Source organism: Strix aluco, chromosome 5 (assembly GCF_031877795.1).
Source record: "Strix aluco isolate bStrAlu1 chromosome 5, bStrAlu1.hap1, whole genome shotgun sequence".
Lineage (NCBI taxonomy): Eukaryota > Metazoa > Chordata > Aves > Strigiformes > Strigidae > Strix > Strix aluco.
This window is the reverse complement of record NC_133935.1, coordinates 7,553,263-7,571,973: the sequence shown is the minus strand read 5'-3', so window position 1 is coordinate 7,571,973 and position 18,711 is coordinate 7,553,263. Positions and strand designations below refer to the sequence as shown.

The 18,711-nt window shown below is 42.3% G+C and overlaps 1 protein-coding gene across 3 annotated transcripts; it reads left to right on the top strand.

Annotated features, from left to right (window-relative positions):
• Positions 1 to 7,245: 7,245 nt before the first annotated feature.
• On the top strand, positions 7,246 to 16,213 carry LOC141923971 (C-type lectin domain family 12 member B-like). Of its 3 annotated transcripts, XM_074825746.1 has the most exons (7): positions 7,246 to 7,457; positions 10,887 to 10,985; positions 11,695 to 11,838; positions 12,958 to 13,112; positions 14,678 to 14,793; positions 15,613 to 15,807; positions 15,905 to 16,213. In XM_074825746.1, the coding sequence occupies exons 1-6, from the start codon at positions 7,367 to 7,369 to the stop codon at positions 15,776 to 15,778; spliced, it is 771 nt and encodes a 256-aa protein (XP_074681847.1). In that variant the 5' UTR covers positions 7,246 to 7,366; the 3' UTR covers positions 15,779 to 15,807; positions 15,905 to 16,213. The 3 variants fall into 3 exon arrangements, with proteins under 3 accessions (XP_074681847.1, XP_074681849.1, XP_074681850.1); XM_074825748.1 differs by lacking the exon at positions 10,887 to 10,985; XM_074825749.1 differs by lacking the exon at positions 11,695 to 11,838.
• The last annotated feature ends 2,498 nt before the right edge of the window (positions 16,214 to 18,711 follow it).

Genomic DNA, 18,711 nt, shown 5'->3' with positions numbered 1-18,711 from the left:
TACTTGTCTGCTCTTACCGACAGTATCTGTATAGTGGTGATAAGGGTGAATTGTTCTCTCCATTTCCCCATGTACTTTCCCTCTCTCCTTCACAGAGACATAGTATACCTTTGTCATTGTCCCCAGCATGCTGGAAAATTTGGTAAGAAAGCAAAAGGTCCTTTCCTTTATGGGACATGCTATCCAGCTGTGTTTTTCTTGGCTTTTGATGCATCAATTGCATGTTTCTAGCATCAATGGGATATGATTGTTATGCTTCAGTCTGTAGGCCCTTGCAATTATCATGTCATCATAAGCCACAGGTTCTGCCTTCTGCTGGCAACTTTTTCACGTGGTCTGGATTTCTGTTCTCAGTAAGAGAGACATGCATCACTTATCTTTCTGCAAGTAAAATAAAACTAACCACTTCCTCTGTGATCTGGCACCATTTCTTAAGCTTGTGTGTGATGAAATGGTCATTGTTATCATTTGTTCTTTGGCTGCATTTTGCTCCTTCTGTTTGATTCTGCTCTCTTCCCTTCTAATTCTCAACACCATCCTGAAGATCTGTTCCACTGAGAGAGGGTGGAAAGCCTTCTCCATTTGTGCATCCCACTTTACTGTGGTTATTAAGCACTTTGGATGTGCCTCCATCAACTCTTGCAGCTCAAACACAGGGTACATCCTGAATGAAGATGAATTCCATCACCTACACCGTGGTAGCTCCCCTGCTGAAACCATTGGTTTGGAGCCTGGGGAACAAAGATTTGGAAGTAGCTCTCTAAAAAAGCTTTCTGCTGAAAAAAAAATCTGGGGGGTCCATGAAATTTGTCAAGGAGTAAAGTCAAAAAGCCTGTACAGATGGAAAACCTGTATTTCAGCTAGATGAGAGGTGTGATAAAGTCTTTCTTCTGACCAAAAGGCTTGAGACAAACAAAGGAAGAAGCAGCATGGGGACAGCAGAGAAGCAGTGTAGTATAGATGGGCAGCACAGACCCACGATGGTCTTCACAATGTTGGTCAGAAGTAGCAGCGAGCAGCTTTCCATCGGCAGAATATCTGAGGAGGGAGGGGAGATGTCAACTCCTGCTTCCACATGGCCTGAGACACAGCAAACAGGTACAGCAGAGCTGTTCAGGCATGTTTAGAGGCTAATTCGTGTCTCATACACAGGCATCCTGCATGATCGATGCACGGTGCAGCCAGGTTGGTTAGGCATTGTACTACTGCTGTGTACCCTAGGTTGGAATAGAAGTCATAGCCTCCTAGAAGTGCTTAGATTGTGTTTGTGGGGATGAGCTTTTAATCACACAAAGGAACAGAATTAAACAGGAGGAACAAAGGCAGGCAAGGAAACCCCAGTAACCTGAGCAGAGCCACCAGAGCACCATGACCTGGCTCCCCCCAGGGCTGCCAAAGGGCAGTGACCAGCTCCATTGACGGGGGTGAGACCCACCAGGTGAATCCACTGGAGAGGGTCACTTAAAGACTGCCTAGGGGTGTGGGACTCCTTATGGGATCATGGGAAGAGCATTCTGAGATTGTGTGACACATTTTACAGGATACTTAGAGGAAGGTGGAACGAGAGGGATCAAGGTGCTTTAGGGAGGAACAACGGGGGGAAAATGGGATAAAAGAGGATGGCCACTTGTAAACGGGTTGCTGGTCACTGCTTTTGTCTGGCCATTCCTTGTGCCTGGTCACCGCAGTCTCTCCTGTCTTCTTATTAAACTCTGTTCCTGACTGTTTTCCTGGGTGAGGGGCTCTCTGTTCTCTGTGCACATGTGTATAAGGAGCTCTGAGTGCCAGCCGCTGGTGAGGGGCCCCTGGGTCAAAAGGGACCAAGAGTCTGAGGTGCCAGCAACTGGGGAGACTGGAGAGCGTTCCTGTTACATGGATATGGGTGTGTGCATGTCAGTGTATAGTCACTAACAAATATCAAGCTGGACTGGCCATCAGTTAGGATAAGAAATTTGACAGCCAGGTATTGGAGTGGCTGTAAGTCTGGACTGGATATTGGAGAGACCAAAGGACCTGACAGTCAGATACTGGAGGAACCAAGAAGTCCAAGCCAGATACTGGAGAGACTGGTCAGCTACTGGGAAGGCCAGTAGGACTGGACAGCTAATGGAGTGACCTGTTGTTTGTGTGAAACCAGGAGACCAGGCAATCCAGGAACCGGTTACTGAATAGATTAAGCATCTAAGGCCAGTTAGTAGAGGGATGCATGAGGTCTGTAGATGTAGAGGTCTGTACATGCATGTGTGTGGTCTGAGTACCAGCAACTGGAGTGGGACTGCAGCTTGTGGGGTCTTGTCTGTCCAGGCACCAGAAACTGGGGAGACCAGTGGATCTGAGGGCTGATTAGCTATCTAAGATCAGCTATTGAAGGGATCCATATTTTCATATATATATACAAACACATATGAGAAAATATTTATATATGAATATATATGAAAATAAAAAAAAGTCAATATTATAAGTATTTTACACACAAAATCTTGAGACCCTGCTTTGAGCTGACTCTTTCCAAGGTGCTCCCACTTCTATTCGCCTTATTATAATACCCATATGATAATGGCTGTCAGGGCCTGCCTGAATCAACATAACATTAGAAAAACTAAGTTTCTTTCAGTTATGGTCTCATATCTCCCCTTGGGACTGTGCAAGAAGGACATGAAGGTCCCTTTGCTCTTCCAGAAAGGCTCACCCTCACCACCCCTCACAGCCCACACCCCTCCTCAAGGGGTAGATCCCTTCTTCCCGTCTCAGCTTCTTTCAGGCCAAGTGAAACCTGAGCTGGAGGCAGGTGCTGCCTGTCAGGGCCGGTTGCCCTCCAGGGCCAGTCGCCCTCCAGGCAGGTTCCTGTCCCTTCCCTGATAATTTGCAATAGGGTTACTTTAAATTGCACCAGGGTCTGAGGCTAGCTGAACTGTCTGCTTGAACTGAAGAGCAGCAGGAAGCATGTTCTTGCTATTCAGCTGTGTTCAGAAATACAGTCAGCCTTAGCAGAAAGGACTGAAACTCTCTACCATTGTTTCTTTTCCATGCAATAGAATAAACCAGAAATAATGGTGGGTCTATTTTACTCTAATAAACTGCTCATGACACATTGTGGTGCCATGATGGGGAGTGGGAAGCAGAAGAGATGAGGGTGTCCTCTCCTGCTCCTCCAGCTGCAGTCACTGTCTTTGTAGAAGATGACAGATCACACAGATCTAAATGACTCGTTTCCCACTGATGTTTAGCCCCTCTTTATCTACAAGAAGCCAACCATTTCCTTTACCAGATGGCATTCTGCCAAACTAAATGAGACAAGATTTTCAGTCTTTCTCCTGTAAGAGAGGCCTCACATACCAGTCATCAGCACAGTCTTTTTCTGCACTACAGTTTCAGGTTGTCTTTTCTGACCAGAGATGCTTTAACCACAAGGGGATTCCAGATGAAGCAGAGCCTGAGCCCCAGCTTGTCTCTGTTTCTGTTAGGAAACACATTTCCCAAAGTTTATCATGCTCACAGGATGCAAATGGTCCATATACATCCTGAGACCAGTTTTCACAGTCATTTCCAGCAGATGAAATTATTGTTCCAAGCAGTCCTTTCAGCTATTAGTCTTCCAGGCTCATGGCCTTCTATTTTGTGCTATTGATTTTTTCTGTTCTGTTGAGTTTTAGGAGATGTAATTATGCACAGTCAGCTAGCTGGTCTTATTCACTCTAGCTTGCTGGCCCGAGTATATTCCAGAAGGTCTCACACATTTATTTCACTTCCCTAGCTCTTTTGAAGACACGTGTTGCCTCAGTTGTGGTATATTACATGTCTAGATGAGCAGCTGTGAGATATAGGGATGCAGCTAATTCTGCTATAGGTTTTTCGGGTTTGAGGATTCTTTTGGCTCCTTTGCTTGTTTTTACTTTTGTAATAGTGGGTGTGTGGTTTAGTTTTTAAAAAAAACCTTGTAATTGAAAGGATCTGTCCCATGATGTCTGACTTTGCATGGGTTTTTGAGTACAGTAGCAATTCATGAAATTTATGTATGACTATTGACCTGTATTTTGGAAAAGGCCTATTTTTCCAAAAGGGAAGATGAAAGTGTAAGATCAGCTTACATGGAGTGTTGAATTATAACAGATACTCCCATCTGAAAGCTATTACAGGATTTCACTTATCCTGCATAAAAAATTTTTGTTCTAATTTGCAGCTTTAAAATATAATAAACTAGGTTATAATCTTTTACTCTTGGACAGACATTCTCCAGCACTCTCCCACAATAACCTTATTTCTCTTTAACTAGCAAGGATAAACAATGCAAGATCATTTAGTCTCCTGAAGTATGACAGAAACTATATCTGACTGTTTTTACAGATAGCCCTTCACTTCACCTATTCCAAACAGATCATATCCTTCCTAAAGTCTGGTGATCAGAACAATGCTGCAGAGTATTCTGGATGTGGTGTCACTAGTGCTTTATGTACCAGCACCTAAATTTCACTACCTTTGCCCTAGACATTTCCTCTGATGTAACTGGTATGAGATCTTCACAGCCACAGTATATTCCTAGTTCCTACTCATACTCACAGGAAATATTACTATACCCAGGTCCTTCTCTTTTTGAGCCCTTTCTGATTCAGAAAGCTCTGGCTACCAGTTCCCATATATGTGGCCTTGCCATTTGCATTACTGAATTTCACCCACTTTTGATTTTTCCATTCCTTAAGAATTTCAGGAGAATGAACTGTAGCCATATTTGCTTGCAACAAATTAGAAGAACTCTGTGGTTTTGATTCAGTCAAGAAATCTTTTTCCTATTTACCTTCATCAACTGGCAAACAATGTTTGTAGCCTTCCAGATCTTCACAACGCATTTTGAGATGCAACACAACACATTATGTATCAACTAAATAAACAACAAGGACTTCTTCCTGTAAGTCCAGAAGTTTGTTGGAGTCAGCTGCCTAGATCAGACAACTGTTGAAATTATCACATTTATGCCAATTTTTAATTCTTCAGCCAGAAGTTTCCTCACTCTGTATAAGGGTCAGTTAAGAAATGGAGAAGAGACAGCATTCCTCAGCTGACAAGTAGTCATGCTACAATAGGATGACTATACAGGTTTTCTGTTAGAGTTCTATCTTACTTTCTTCATTTAAGAACTTACATATGGTTTCTTTTAAATGGTTATAATTTCTGATTGCCTGGAGCAATAGTCAAATATTATAATATGCAATAAATAAATAAAAAAGATATAATTATACAGATGCTTATTTTTCTTAATGCCTACATGAAAACATAGCATTCAGAGGTGCTGGTTGCTGACTTGCCTCCTTTAAGTCAATGAAGAACCTGAAAGTTGAAATCCTTTAATTTGGTGCCTAAGAGAGGATGTAGACTGGAATTTCAAAAGCTCCAGAATTATTTTGGTGCACAAAGCTGAAGGATCATTTAAGGTATTTACAAAAAAACAGGTTTTACCAATGACACTTCCCTAAACAAGCACACTTGTGGAAAAAAAACAAAAAAAACCCAAAACGCAAAAAACAGGTCAAGTTGATTTTTAGTAGAGTTTAGTTTCTGGAAACCTTGGCTGGTTTTTTGATATTTTGTATTTAATGGGGTTTTTTTATGTTCCATCTACATAGCTGATCTAGTATTTTAAAGATCTAAATTTCTTTTGTTAATTTAGACTAGTCATTTTGATTTTAACATTGATATAAACAATAATGTTTGGTTAATTGTCTTTGTAAAATGAAAAATGAAAGCCTAAGTCTCAGTTCTGCAGGTCCAGAAGTACAAAGGAGGGTAAATTCATACTCCTGCTCGTTTTTAGAATGCTTTACACTCCTAACACAGGGTAGTATAGTGTATGTAAGCCTCACGCTAATCACTCAGGTGGTAATGTGCATGCATAATCTATTTGTGTTCCATTCATCACTTTTGCTAAATTGCAAAAATTGTACTGGAAACTCCAGACATCCTGCTTTCGTCATACACGTTTAAGGTTTCACAACTGTGGAAATGTTAAAAAACATCATGAAGAGGGGCGTAAACCTCCTCAGATAATCTATTCTCCTGCTTCTGTTTTCAGTAAGAAGCGTGTCTGTCTGCCTTTCTACTCCAGGTAGAAACACTGGTATTTATTTCAGCATCAACCAAGTATTTTACTCTTGCTCTAAAAGAACCTGTCTCATGGTCTCAGTTATGCCATTTACAAAATTTATTATATGTTACAAAATTTGCCCTAGACAATTCTTTGGATAATAGCAATATTCCAGCAAAGCACTGTCCTGCCAGGATAACCCGGAATTGCTGTTCTCGAGAGAAATGCAGTGACTCACAGGAGGCACATGGACATAGAGCAGGTGGCCAATTTCTCATGCAATGAAACATGTACTCCCTCCTCGGCTAACCAGGTCTTCCTGTCATTTCTTTTGCTCTGTAGGATTGTTTGTTCACCTCAGAGAAAGGTAGTTTCTACAGCTGTGTCCATCTCCACGAGGGAGATAAATGAAATGTATTTTCCTGAAGACTCACTTTACCATGCAGTCTCAAAATCTGGGTGTTACTGTATGCTCTCCCTCTTGCCATAGATCTGGAGAAGAAATGAAGAATAAAGACAATTATTCCAGAAATGGACATAAAACATTAATGCCAGCAAACTGAGTGGAAGAAAATTTCTTCTGAGATATAGCCTTTGTCAAGAGATTCTTCTAGTTTGGTGACATAGATCTCCCAGGCCAAACAATCACTTTGGGAAGGTGACATGGAACGCAAGAGCCAACACCCTGACATATTCTAGCTGGAGTGCCAACCTCGAGCACAAGTGCTTGCTTCTTTTGGTTGAGAGCACAATTAAAGAAGCACAGCTTTAAGATGCAAGTCCACCTTCTGGTTTGTTTTCAAGCACATTCCGGTAGGAAACAGAAACTAAAGTGTGACCACGTATCTGCTTCTGAACACAGCTGCCTGAACTAAAAGACAGCTATAAAACATTTTATCCAAGTCTGTGTTTCAAGCCTGAACCTGATGTAATCAGCAGTTACACACTGCCTATCCAAAAGAAGAAGAGTTTTAATGAAAAGAGAAGAGTTCTACGAAAGTGTCTGCGTTTTCTTCAGTAATGGCAGAAAGAAATATATGCCAGTCAGGGAGGGGAGAAGTAAGGTAAAGAGGCAGAAAGAGAACATAGCGATGAGTGAAAGAGGAACATTTTCTTGTCAGTACTGTGATTGAGGAAGCTCACATGTATCTTGATGCCTCTGTTGCTTCATTTGTGTCCACCAGTGTGAGGAAACCCCCGCAAAGGGGTAGATTTTCTTCCTAGCTTAGTAGCTGCAAACGCTAGATCTTTTTCTACCTTTTTGTTCTGACTTTTTTCTTTTTACCAGCTATGACAGAAGAAGTAACATATGCTAATCTGAAATTTGAAAACAGCCATGAGCTGGATAATATCAAAGAGCCTGAAGATACTAAGGAAAAAGGTGTTGTATTTATGAAGCTTTTATGATTTATTCTTGCTAAAGTAGATGGGATGGGAAATACTTTTAATTATATGCCCAAGGGGCCTTTGTTAACTTTGTTACTATCAGAAAAGTTATGCTAGCTATAAATATATCCTGGGTTTTGTTGCTTTCATTTCTGTCTGAACTTTTTAGAGTTTGGAAGGTATACTTGAAATAGTGATCTTCTTATTACACAGAAAAGCATATTGCTGGGTGTTATACTATGATCTACAAATAATCCTAATTGTCTAAACCTCAAGTTCAAGTTAATTTGAACTAATTTTTAAAGTGGATCAGTTCCATTTAATTTTTCCATGCATTTGCATTCAAGCTTAGAACTGAATTAGCTTTAACTGACTCAATTTATTTCACTTCTGAAGTTCTAGTTGAATTAAGGCGCTGGTCTTTGAAATGGCTATATCTGTTAAAGGGCTGAATGCATGTTTATTTTAAATACTAATTTTAAATGAATTTTCCTTAATTTGTGTTAAATTGCGAAGATGAGCTCTAGATTTGAGTGGTGCAACTCATGGGAACAAAGAACATAGAAAGTACTAGCTGTTTGTGGGGTCAGGCTCTGGAGCAGAGATTTACAAATAAGAGGACAAGTTGCTTGTGATTCAGAAGGAATTCTCTGGGGAATTCTGTATCAAAGAGCAGTGGTTTAGCACACTGTTATGTTTTTTGAACATATGTTATGCTTTCTGAACATATGTTATGCTTTTTGAACATTGTTAAGTTATGGGTTTGAGCATTGCCAAAGTATAATTCAGGATCTGAAAAAAAAAAATCTGAACTGTTTTTGTGTCAAGCTCTGGGCTTCCTTTCCTTTAACATCCAACAACACCAGCATCCTCATACCACTCCAGATGTCCTGCTTCTGTGTCCCAGGGTAGACAATGCATATTTTGTGATGTGAAACCACCATTCTGAGAGGGCAAGCACAGTCTGTGCATTATTTCACAAACATCAAATTGAAACAACCACAGTGAATAAATATGTCCATTCTAGGACAACGGGAGTACATAGAGGAAGGAGGAACCAGCCCAAGGCCCCGTTACCTGTGCTAGATGTAGCAGAAGCAATGTGACGTTACAACATACAGTCCAGGGAACCATTACCTAAAGAAATTCTTACAGCAATATTTTAATTGAAACAGTCAAAGCTCATACGAGTTTATTTAGCAGCCTGCCCTAGGGAGTCAAATTTCTGTTATTGAGGTTCTCCAGGCACCTAATATTCAGCTTCAGAGCATGTACAGAAGCAGTTTGACCTTAAAAAAATCCATATGTCCAGCAGTCAATTTGTCTTTAAGTCTTGTTAGGGTCTATGAGGTACGTGATTCTCCTGGGCAGGCTCTATCTCTGAGTTCATCTGTTGAATGCCCGTGGGATTAGACTTTGGAAAATAATGCAGAAGGGAGATGTTCTTTCTCTTCGTGAAGGGCCTGGGTATTTCTCTTTTATGCAGTACCAAGCAGTTAGAGCACTTCCTTAGACTGAGGTTGCATTCTGTGATGAAATGCAAGTGCAGGGAGAGTGGCAGGAGTAATATATATTTAGCAAGGCTTTTGTCAGTGTTTCTTACAGTATTGTCATTTTAAAGCTGAGGAAGTTATGGGCTGGCTGGTGGACCGTTAGGTGGACTGAAAACTTACTGGACTACCAGGCTCAAAGGGGAGTAACAGTCTCAAAGAGGGTTACAACAGTCTGCCCAGGACTGCTTCACCACAGAGGCTGACCACAGCATATTTGTAGGAGAAGTATGCTTCATACTTTCTATTCGTGTTCCCTCAGCTTGACACACTAAATTTCAGTTCCCACTCCTTCAGCAATTCATTCCCCAATCTACTGCATTTACTGGATTAAGTCCAGCTGGTTGCAGCTCTCCACAGAGTCCATAGAGTGGCAAGTTTAATACCTGCCTTAGATTTAGTGCCTCCCTGAAAAACAATGCTTTTTGTCCCTCCTTTCCTGCATCTTAACCCAGAAAACTTTCCAGCTCCTATAAACAGGGTCTCTTTTGGATGATCCACACGCTTAAAATGTTCTTTGCTCAGGAAAAGCTTGTTCCTATTTCTCCTCATTGAGCGCTCATCTCTATATCTAGGCTGGAACCCTTATTATAGAAAAAATCACTATGAATTCCTAGCTAGAAATCTCAAACTACTGTAAAGTACCAGATGAATTTACTGTAGCACTCAGGTTAACCAGATTACCACAGATATTTGCCGCACTGTCACGTCCCGCTCAGACGAGGGGGACAAGTGACTCAGATTCGCAAATCCCCAATGGAGCGGACAACAAGTCTCCAAGTCTAAACATTTATTAACTACTCACAATGCACTAATTGAACACACGATAGTTGGCTAAGTATATAGCAAGTTGTGGCAAGCAATATAATATGCCTTGCATTGCTTAATAGGAAAGGGAAAAGAGGGAGATAGAGGGAATGGGGAAATACAGATCACCGGTCTGGGTTTCTGCGCTGCTCCTGCCGACGAGGGTTCCGGGAGGCACGGGAGACATCCGTCTTTTTCGCTGGCATCCGTCTTCTTCGCTTCACTGCACTCTCTCTCCTTGGGCCGCGCCCCCCCCCTTCCCTTCTTGATTTATACCCACTTTCCTTGGGTCCATCCCCTAGGTCGACCCCCATACCTACGTATCCCATGTACGGGGAGGGGTAAGGTGTTTCATGGGATGATGTAATTAGCATGATCATGTTAGCCCTCGTTAGCATATTGAGGGGTGTTAACTTTAATATGCATTTCGTGGATAATAAAGCAAAGGTCATTCACCGGACAGATGGCCCTTGAAGTTTTGGCCAGGTGCACCAGAGCAGAGCCGTCCTGTCTTCACAGGGCTCCCTCCTCCAGTCCCATCTTGTGTTATTCCGGCAGCCTTATCAGCTTCAACCTCCACAGAATGCACCCTGTGACTCATAGTTTTGTCTTGCGAGTGTTTGAGGCATTTCTTTGATCAGCCTCAACTTTTGCTTTCTCAGGCTGTTTTTCTTAGTTTCTCACAGGCCTGATTTCTCGTCTCTCACACGCACATCACAAATTACCACAACCATACAGTGCGTATTTTTTTTCAGCTTTGAGCAAGCAAGTTTTTAGACTTTGCAATATCTTACTTTCTGGATATCTTTCTTGCCACAGTCCATAGCCTTTGAAAGGACCAAGGCTGTCCACATTCTCCACTGAGCTGTTGTGGTCTCTCATTCTCTTACTTTGTTTGGGCATCTTTTGCTGAGTACAGAGCCTCTGCTGCAGGAACACACAACTGTAAAGTGAAAGCAATTATTTATTGACCAGTGCACCCCGAAGATGGCTGCAATTTAATGAGGCTAATGTGTTCACCATTCCCTTAGTATCACACCTCCATTTCATGATTGAATTCCTCCCAGGGCCTCCCAGTTCGTCCCGCTCTTGCTCGCCAGTAGTCCTGATTTTGTTCACGCTGTGCCTGGCACTGCTGATGGCGCTGGTGACCCTCGCAGTTTTCTGTAAGTACTAAAGCTTTTCTGTTTGCTGGGGGGCTCAAGCTACTGAATAACATCAGACTGACATCTCCTTCAGGTGCAATTTCTAGTGCAGCTGAGAACAGGCAACCAGGCAAACCAGCTGTTTCCCCTTGCCGCAGCATCTTTGTCCTCTTCTCAATGTGATGAGGCTAGAACTGAGCAACGTGGAGGGGAGCTGGAAAGGGGTGGAGTAGGACATTCACTGCTCGCTCTGCCTGCCATTGTCTGGCCTCCTAAAAAATGTATCCTCAATCCTGCTGTACTGACTAACGATGGAGTGAATTCCTCTTTGATAGCGCTGGATCTGAAGGGAAGGGAGAAGCTTTGTGTCACAATAAACAGGTTGTGCCCATTACCTCCCATCTGCAAAAATCCCACTGGGATCCAGAGCTGAAGTTCACATTTTTAGGAAGAAAGCACAGCCTGGAAACCAATATACAGAAGGATACACACTGGAAATAGATGATAAAAGGTGGCACTTCAATTTTGTTGTTCACTCACAGCCAATTAATAAGAAATCCACTATGCAAATAGTCTCTATCTCAGCAGCCCTTACATGCAACTGTTCCGGGAGGAATAACAATGATCCCAAATGGTTTATTTATCCCTAATGATCTAGTAAGAGATTCCCTATCTCCATCACACCCTTTCTGAAGGGCAGCACTGGAAAATACCTCATTGTGAATTTCAGTTTTCCAGATTCCCAAGGACTACAAAACACAACTTAGAGACCTCAACATGACAAAGAATGAGCTGCATGCAAATTTCTCAAAGATGCTGAAAGAAATAGGAAATCAGCTGTGCTTGGAAGCGGGAGAAAGCCTTAAAAATAATGGTAAATCAACAAGTTTTGATGAAGGCTTATCTTTCAACATGGCAGGGAAGGAAATGAGATGTGTCTTCTGTGTCTAACTCAGGTCTGTCTCCTCAGGTGAGCCTGTGTCTTCTCAGATGTGACCACCAAAATGTAGGCAATGAGCATGTCTGCCTCCCGCAGTGCCTGGAGAGAGGTGCCCAGCCTGGCCATATGTGCACTGGTGTGGCACCTGGCAGGGGTACCAGGGGTTCAGGATTTAGATTCCCTAAGAAAAGGGTTCTGCAAGATGCCTTCTAGGCATGACAGTTCCCATCAGCACTAGTTCAGGGATCTCCACAACATGCTCACCTGCACCTAATAGACAATTTTACAGTGGTGCCTGAGAATTAAAGAACTTACTGCGCTCTATACAAACTTCAGTCCACACACAGGACAGTGTGCTAGTGCTGACTCCAGGTAAGAGAGGAATCTCCTAAAGTCAGGAGTGATGTGCAGTGAAGCATAGCTAAACCAAGCCGGGAGTTCACTCCCTGTCTCCTGACTGTGCACAGTGCAGGGCTGCTTCTGAAATCGGTTTGCCACAGCTCGGTAATTTAAGTGGCATCTGACAAGGAGCTACTGTGAGGAGCAGCGGCATTGGGCACAGGGATCCTATTGTGCCTGTCAGGAGAGGGGTTTCATTTGTCCAGATACTGTTGCAGAGACAAGCTAACTGTTGAGGTCTCTGTCTTAGTCAATGAAGAGAAATTGGTAGTGCAAGAACACAGTCTGTTTCCTGACAAAAAAGAGACCTGAAATGACAGGAAAAGGACACGAGACACACCTACTTCTGTCCATTGACTAAAATGGGAATCCAGATAGGTTGACTTTGTAGACTCCTAAAATCAGGCAAAATAAATCCCATTTGCAACACCTGAACCTCCTCCTAGTGCTAAAGGAATGGGAGAGACAAGGGGATGATTCAGTTTGCATCTCTGTCATTACCTGAACTTTCTAGGATCACAGTGGGATTCCCACTGGATGAGGACCATCTCAAACATCCTCAGTCCCTATGGATCTTGTTGTCACAGGCCAACAGTGATGTTCTGTGAGGGAGAGCCTGGGAACAGAAACAACACAATGGTTTTCCTTTTCCAGGCCAGAACTGTGTTCTCTGCCCTGCAAACTGGAAGTGGGAAGGTGGAGATGCATGTTACTACTACTCTGAGGAAAAGAAGTCATCAGAACGGAGTCGCCAGTTTTGTTCCTCACAAAACTCTACTCTTCTTCTAATAAAAGAGGCAGCAAAGCAGGTATGGGCTGGCTTCTAACTCTGTTTAGCATGGAGGAAGTTCATGCACCCTGTCAGCTCCTCACCTCACACATAGTTTTTCTTAAATGACACTGTGAGCAGGAGATTTTCTACAGTGAGTAGGTTGTCCTGGGCAGTGCTAAGGTAATCACCACACAAAGCACATCATCAAACTGGGAGGACTGGTGAAAGCAGGTTCATGGCTGTTTTGCTGTGGGCAATGTTTTCACTAGTTTCACAAGTATTACAGATCCATATAAGGATTTGGTAAGATACCAGTGTGAAAACTTCTTTTAACTTGGTCTCCCCATACACAACCCATAGTCCTCCCCATTTTGTAGAAGTTCTTTCCACAAAAGTTGATCTCCTCTTTTCAATCAAAATGAAAACACTTGGCAGCAAGTTGCTGAAATGTGGCCTAATCTTTTAGTAAATGACAACAAACTGAGGTGGGAAGAGAAAATGCCAGGTGTCAAGTGAAACCATGCTTTTGCCTCTGCATGCCAGCAGACATATTGAAGACCAAAGGCAGAAAAGATGTGCCAAGACCTAGAGTCACGGGCTGGACCTGCCTGCTCCCCAGCACTCGACAAATGCCAGTTCCCCTCTCACTGAGCTGCAGGCCATAAGGATTCTCCCAGAAGTAAAGGGAAGCAGCTTTATTCTCACCTTCCCAAACTAGTGACAGCAAAGCTTGTGAGGTGCAGTCTGTTCTAGCTGTCTCAATCACGGCATTGAGAAGTATGTGGAAAACCAGAAAATGGAGAAGTGCACTGGGTGTGACAATGATAAGTGAAGGAAGGAAGAGAACAACAGAAAAATAGAATTCAAATCTTCAGAGATTTCCCTCAAGCAGCAGTGAGAAAGGCAGCGTTATAGAAGTTTATATTCACGGAATCACAGAATCATCTAGGTTGGAAAAGACCTTGAAGATCACCTAGTCCAACCATTAACCTCACACTGACCATTCTCAACTCCACCACATCCCTCAGCGCTATGTCAAACCAACTTTTAAACACCTCCAGGGAGGTTCTTTCTTACCTGTTCTGCTCAGAGCATTTTTTAAGAACAGAATATCACTAAATGCTTAACTTTAAGGTTGCTTCTACTTGTCATGGTCCAGCTTCTGGCAATAAATCAACGATGGTAGAGTCAAATGTGAAGGTTCAACAAACCCAAGAGCTCCCTGCAGAGTCTTCCTTTTCTCTGTTGACAAATACTAACGACAGAGTAAAGGGGGAGGAAGGACACATGAATAAAGGGGGGGAGAATGATCCAGTGGGTGACCCGATTTAAATCCCAGAGGGGTTTAAATCAGATTGATGAGGGTGACATTGCTCTTCAGAGCTAGAAGTCTATCTTCTCTCCAACTAAAAACAGTTCTACTGTCATTTCTCCTTTAATGCTAGGCTTACCCTTTCAGTACAGAACTTGTCCTGACAGGTTAATGATTTGTAGTATTTACATTCTTTAAGAAATTTCCATCAGTGCTTTCAGCTTCTGAGCCTAAATATTTATTTTTAATATCTTCCTGAATATGTTTTGAATTGCCCTTACTCTCCATAGGAAATGGTAAAAAAATTTCCCACAAAGTCATACTGGATTGGATTAACATTTAGAGATGAACAGACAGGCTGGTATTGGGCAGACAACACACCTCTTACAGAAGAACAGAAGTCTTGGTAAGTGAGCAGCTTTCCCACAGTACGTAAAGTTGGTCCTTACCCACACTCAACTCCCAGTTTCTCTGACACAAAGGGCACATAGAAGAGCCAACTTTTATGCAGCATTCTCTGTATTCTGAGTCTCATTCGTACATTTCAGATTTTTCTTGGCCTCACCCAGAACTGCTGGGAAGGTGATCAAGGTACTATTACTGGGCCAAAAAAAAGTACCTGCAAAGCTTATTTCTGCAATTTAGTTTCAGACTGACCATAAATGTCATATGTTTCTGTTGTGTTTGACATCTTGTTTCAGTGAGGCTACAAGGAAAAAACTGCAATGGAAAGGTGCTCCATGTCATGCTTTTGTTCTTCTACTTTTTTGTTTTCATATAAGACACTTTATTCTCTAGAATCATTTCACTTAAGTTTAACATGTTATTTCAGAAATACAATACATCTTTTTTTGTGCTTTCAAACCTGCTTTGTCAATTTTCCTTTTCATTATTGGGCAGTGTCCTCTCAACATTTCTGTCAAAGCAGCCATTGACACCCTTCAGGCAGTACCCAGGAGTTAGTGTTTCTGACTGTCAGGTACAAGAAATGGTTTAGGGTACACACTTAGAGTCTGCTGGGAGTGCTTGTTGGTATGTTCAGGACGGGGTCAGTCTCCTAGGAATTGGTGCACAATGTCACTAAATGCTTTATTTCTTTGTTGGGGGTATATATTCTTCGTGAAACCACATACGTAATTCTTGCAAAGATGGGTCTTTTTGGAAGGGGCAAGGATGCACCATTTGAATGAGGTGAGATGTAACAATAAAGACTTTTCTTTCCTAGGGTAAAGTATCCAAACTCCCTCCAAGGGTGTGCATATTATTATTATGATTCCATATCTACCACACGATGTAAAGAAACTCTTCACTATATCTGTGAAAAGCCCGTCATCCAATTACAGCGAGGTAACAACCATTGGCAGGAGGACTGGTTTGTCAGACCAAAATGATTATGAGAAGCTAGAAGACATTCTGCAAGGTTGGAATTTTTTATTTTGTTTTTGAGAACTATCCCATGAGAATTGAAGTATGTTGGATTGGACGTAATACACTTCCCTGTTTTCATTCCTTTTTAGGCATATGTAAAAATACCTTCATACTACAGAAATGGGCATGGTGACGGGCTCCAGGAGCCACCCAAGTTTGTTGTTCCAGATCTAAAACTGCCAAATGATTATTCAGTTTTAACCAGCACAAGTAATGGACAAAATGGCCAAAAGTGCTGGCCAGGAAAAAAAGCACAGTGACAAGGCAAGCACATAAAGATACTGCTCCTCTCCCAGCATCCGCTGATCCCGTCCTAATAGCACTTGTCAGTTCTTACCTGTACAGCTGTAACACAACACAAGTGATGAGGATTAAACCCTTCCATTCAGGAAACACTACTGATGTCTTCTTGATCTGACTGCTTTAATACCCTAGTGGGCTGGAGTATACAACACACAAACACAGTCACCCTCAGAAGGCGGGCCAAAGTGTTCCCAAACTGTATTAATAATCATGTTTGCTCTGGAGCACAGGGATTCATAGTCCTCCTAGGGACTTGTGCAAGTGGCACAGGAGAAGACACCCTTCTGCTATGCATGTCTAGGTCTCTTCCATGCTTTATACTTCTTCCTAGCACTGTCAGTTCCCTTTTTTTTTTTCTTCTTTTTTTCTCTTTCTTTTTTCTTCCTAGTAATAATTCTGCTCTATTTTTTACTTTTCTGATTTTCTACTTTTTTGATCTATTGCAAGATTTACACTAGGGTTCAGTCAGAGACATGAACAGAACCTTCTTTTATGTCACCCTCCGCAGCTCGGTACAACAACGACGGTCAGGTTCAAATCAGAAATCTCAATTCCATAACACTGTTTTGATTTGAGCAAAAAGTCCACAAATTCCTAGCTTGGTCCCCTCTGGAGACTTGTGTATTCCTTGTGGATTGTATCCCAGATTATTTATTTTGGACCTTCTACCACTGGTGTAGCAGGTGGGCTGCTAAAGCATTAGTCAGTCCCTTCAAGAATGAGTAATTCTAGTTCTAGTACCTCACTGATCTCAGCACTACGCAGCAGTTTCTGATCATCAACATGAACATTTCGGGTGTTATTTTCAAATACCAATTTCACGCTCTGGAAATCTTAGTGAATTGCTCTTCATTTCTGCTCTTTAACTCACCACTTGCATCTCTAATGTGAGCTCTCCTAGCTGCTCCTCTCAGTCGCTCTCCTGGCTGTTCCTGTTTCTGGAGGTGAAAATGCAGAGTGCTTCTGTCCTGCAGTGCAGACGCAGCCCTGGTGACTTCCCAGACATTCATACCAGCTACACCGAAATAAGAAATGTCACATGGAAGGTATCCTGCATGTATTTATCGTGTATCCCTTCTTGATAATGAAGGGCTTTGCTGTAATTTGGCAGGAAAACTAAACAAGAAAGATTAAAAAAAAAACCCAAAAAGAGTCTGATCTTGTTTTCTCTTACATTAGAGTAACTGTGAGGAAACAGGAAAGATATTTTCAGGATGTTTTTTCATTAAAGGGGCATGCCTAAGAGCAGATGGGAAAATCCTAGGTGTTTCTGCAGTTTGCTGAAGACAGACATGACCAGAGATTGACAGCTCCCCATGCTGACAGGTAGCCACAAGGCTACATCATATCTTGCTGTGGCCTTGATCTTTTGGGTCAATTTACTGCCAGCCCAAAAGCAGTCTCTGGTGCAGCAACTGGATTTGTAACTGTAAAGGTGGGTGAGGTTACAGTATAGATTCATAGTGCGCCATGCTACTGAAGCAGAAGGAACTAGCTGCTTCTCCTCAGAAAACAACAACTGAAACACCAAAACAAAAAAAAAAAAAAAGAAGAAAGAAAAAGTCACCCCCAGGGAAGTCAGACAGGAGTCAGTGCCCCAGCATCCACTGCAGGTGTTGGGAGCGCTGCAGCAAGCAACCTCCCCCAGCAAGGCTGAAACCATCAAAGGACACTCCCTGGTCCTGGGGTAACCAGGTAGGACCTAAGGATGCACCGTCTGATGCATTCCCTTTTCCATTGGAAAGAGCTTTTCCTTACAGGGGAAGAGACATGGAAATGTTCTGTTCATGTACTGGTTGAGATGGCAGTTTGGAATCACAGTTCTTGTTAACAGCGTGTTCCCCATGTCTAAATTCCATCTCCCCACACCCCCACCCCCAGTCATAGACTCCAGCCAATGCAATTTGATGGTCACATTCTGGTTAATAAATACAGCTGTTTTGTCCAGCCTCCTGACAGCATCTATACACAGGCTGTGTTCAAATGTAGACCCAAACTTCCCGCCTTAGTTTACCTTTCTTTTCATCTGAGTCTAAAGAAACAAGAAATTTTGCCTGCCCTGGACCCTTACACAAGAATGGAGAGCATGATGATGAAGCCCCGTCTTAATGCTTTTGTTATTTTTGCTCTTGCAGCAGGATCTGTTTTAAAAGGTGACACCAAAAATTAAAAAAAAAAAAAAGTGATATAATTAACAGACTACTTACTGTATTCAGAGCTACCAAAATAATACAAGAAAACTACTTTACTTGCTGTTTTCTCTCCAGAAGTAAAATCAGGTTGGTGAAAAGTTTCCCCAAAGGTGATTCATTACATGCTCGTGAAGTTGTCACTAAGACTGCAGAGGTTACTGTCATGAAAACTTGCAACAAAATTCAGTAGTATAGAGACACTTCACTCCCAGTTATCTGCAGTAAAGCCCTTTTTACACTAAGATGCCAACGTACAGTTGTCAGGCCCGATAGACAAGCACTTTTTGCACCATATTTAGCATGAGGTTTTTATGAGGATATTACAGATACACCATGTGACCATGACTGCTACTCCTTGTGTGCCCCTCTGTGTAACAAAACTGACAGTAAGCACCCTTTGC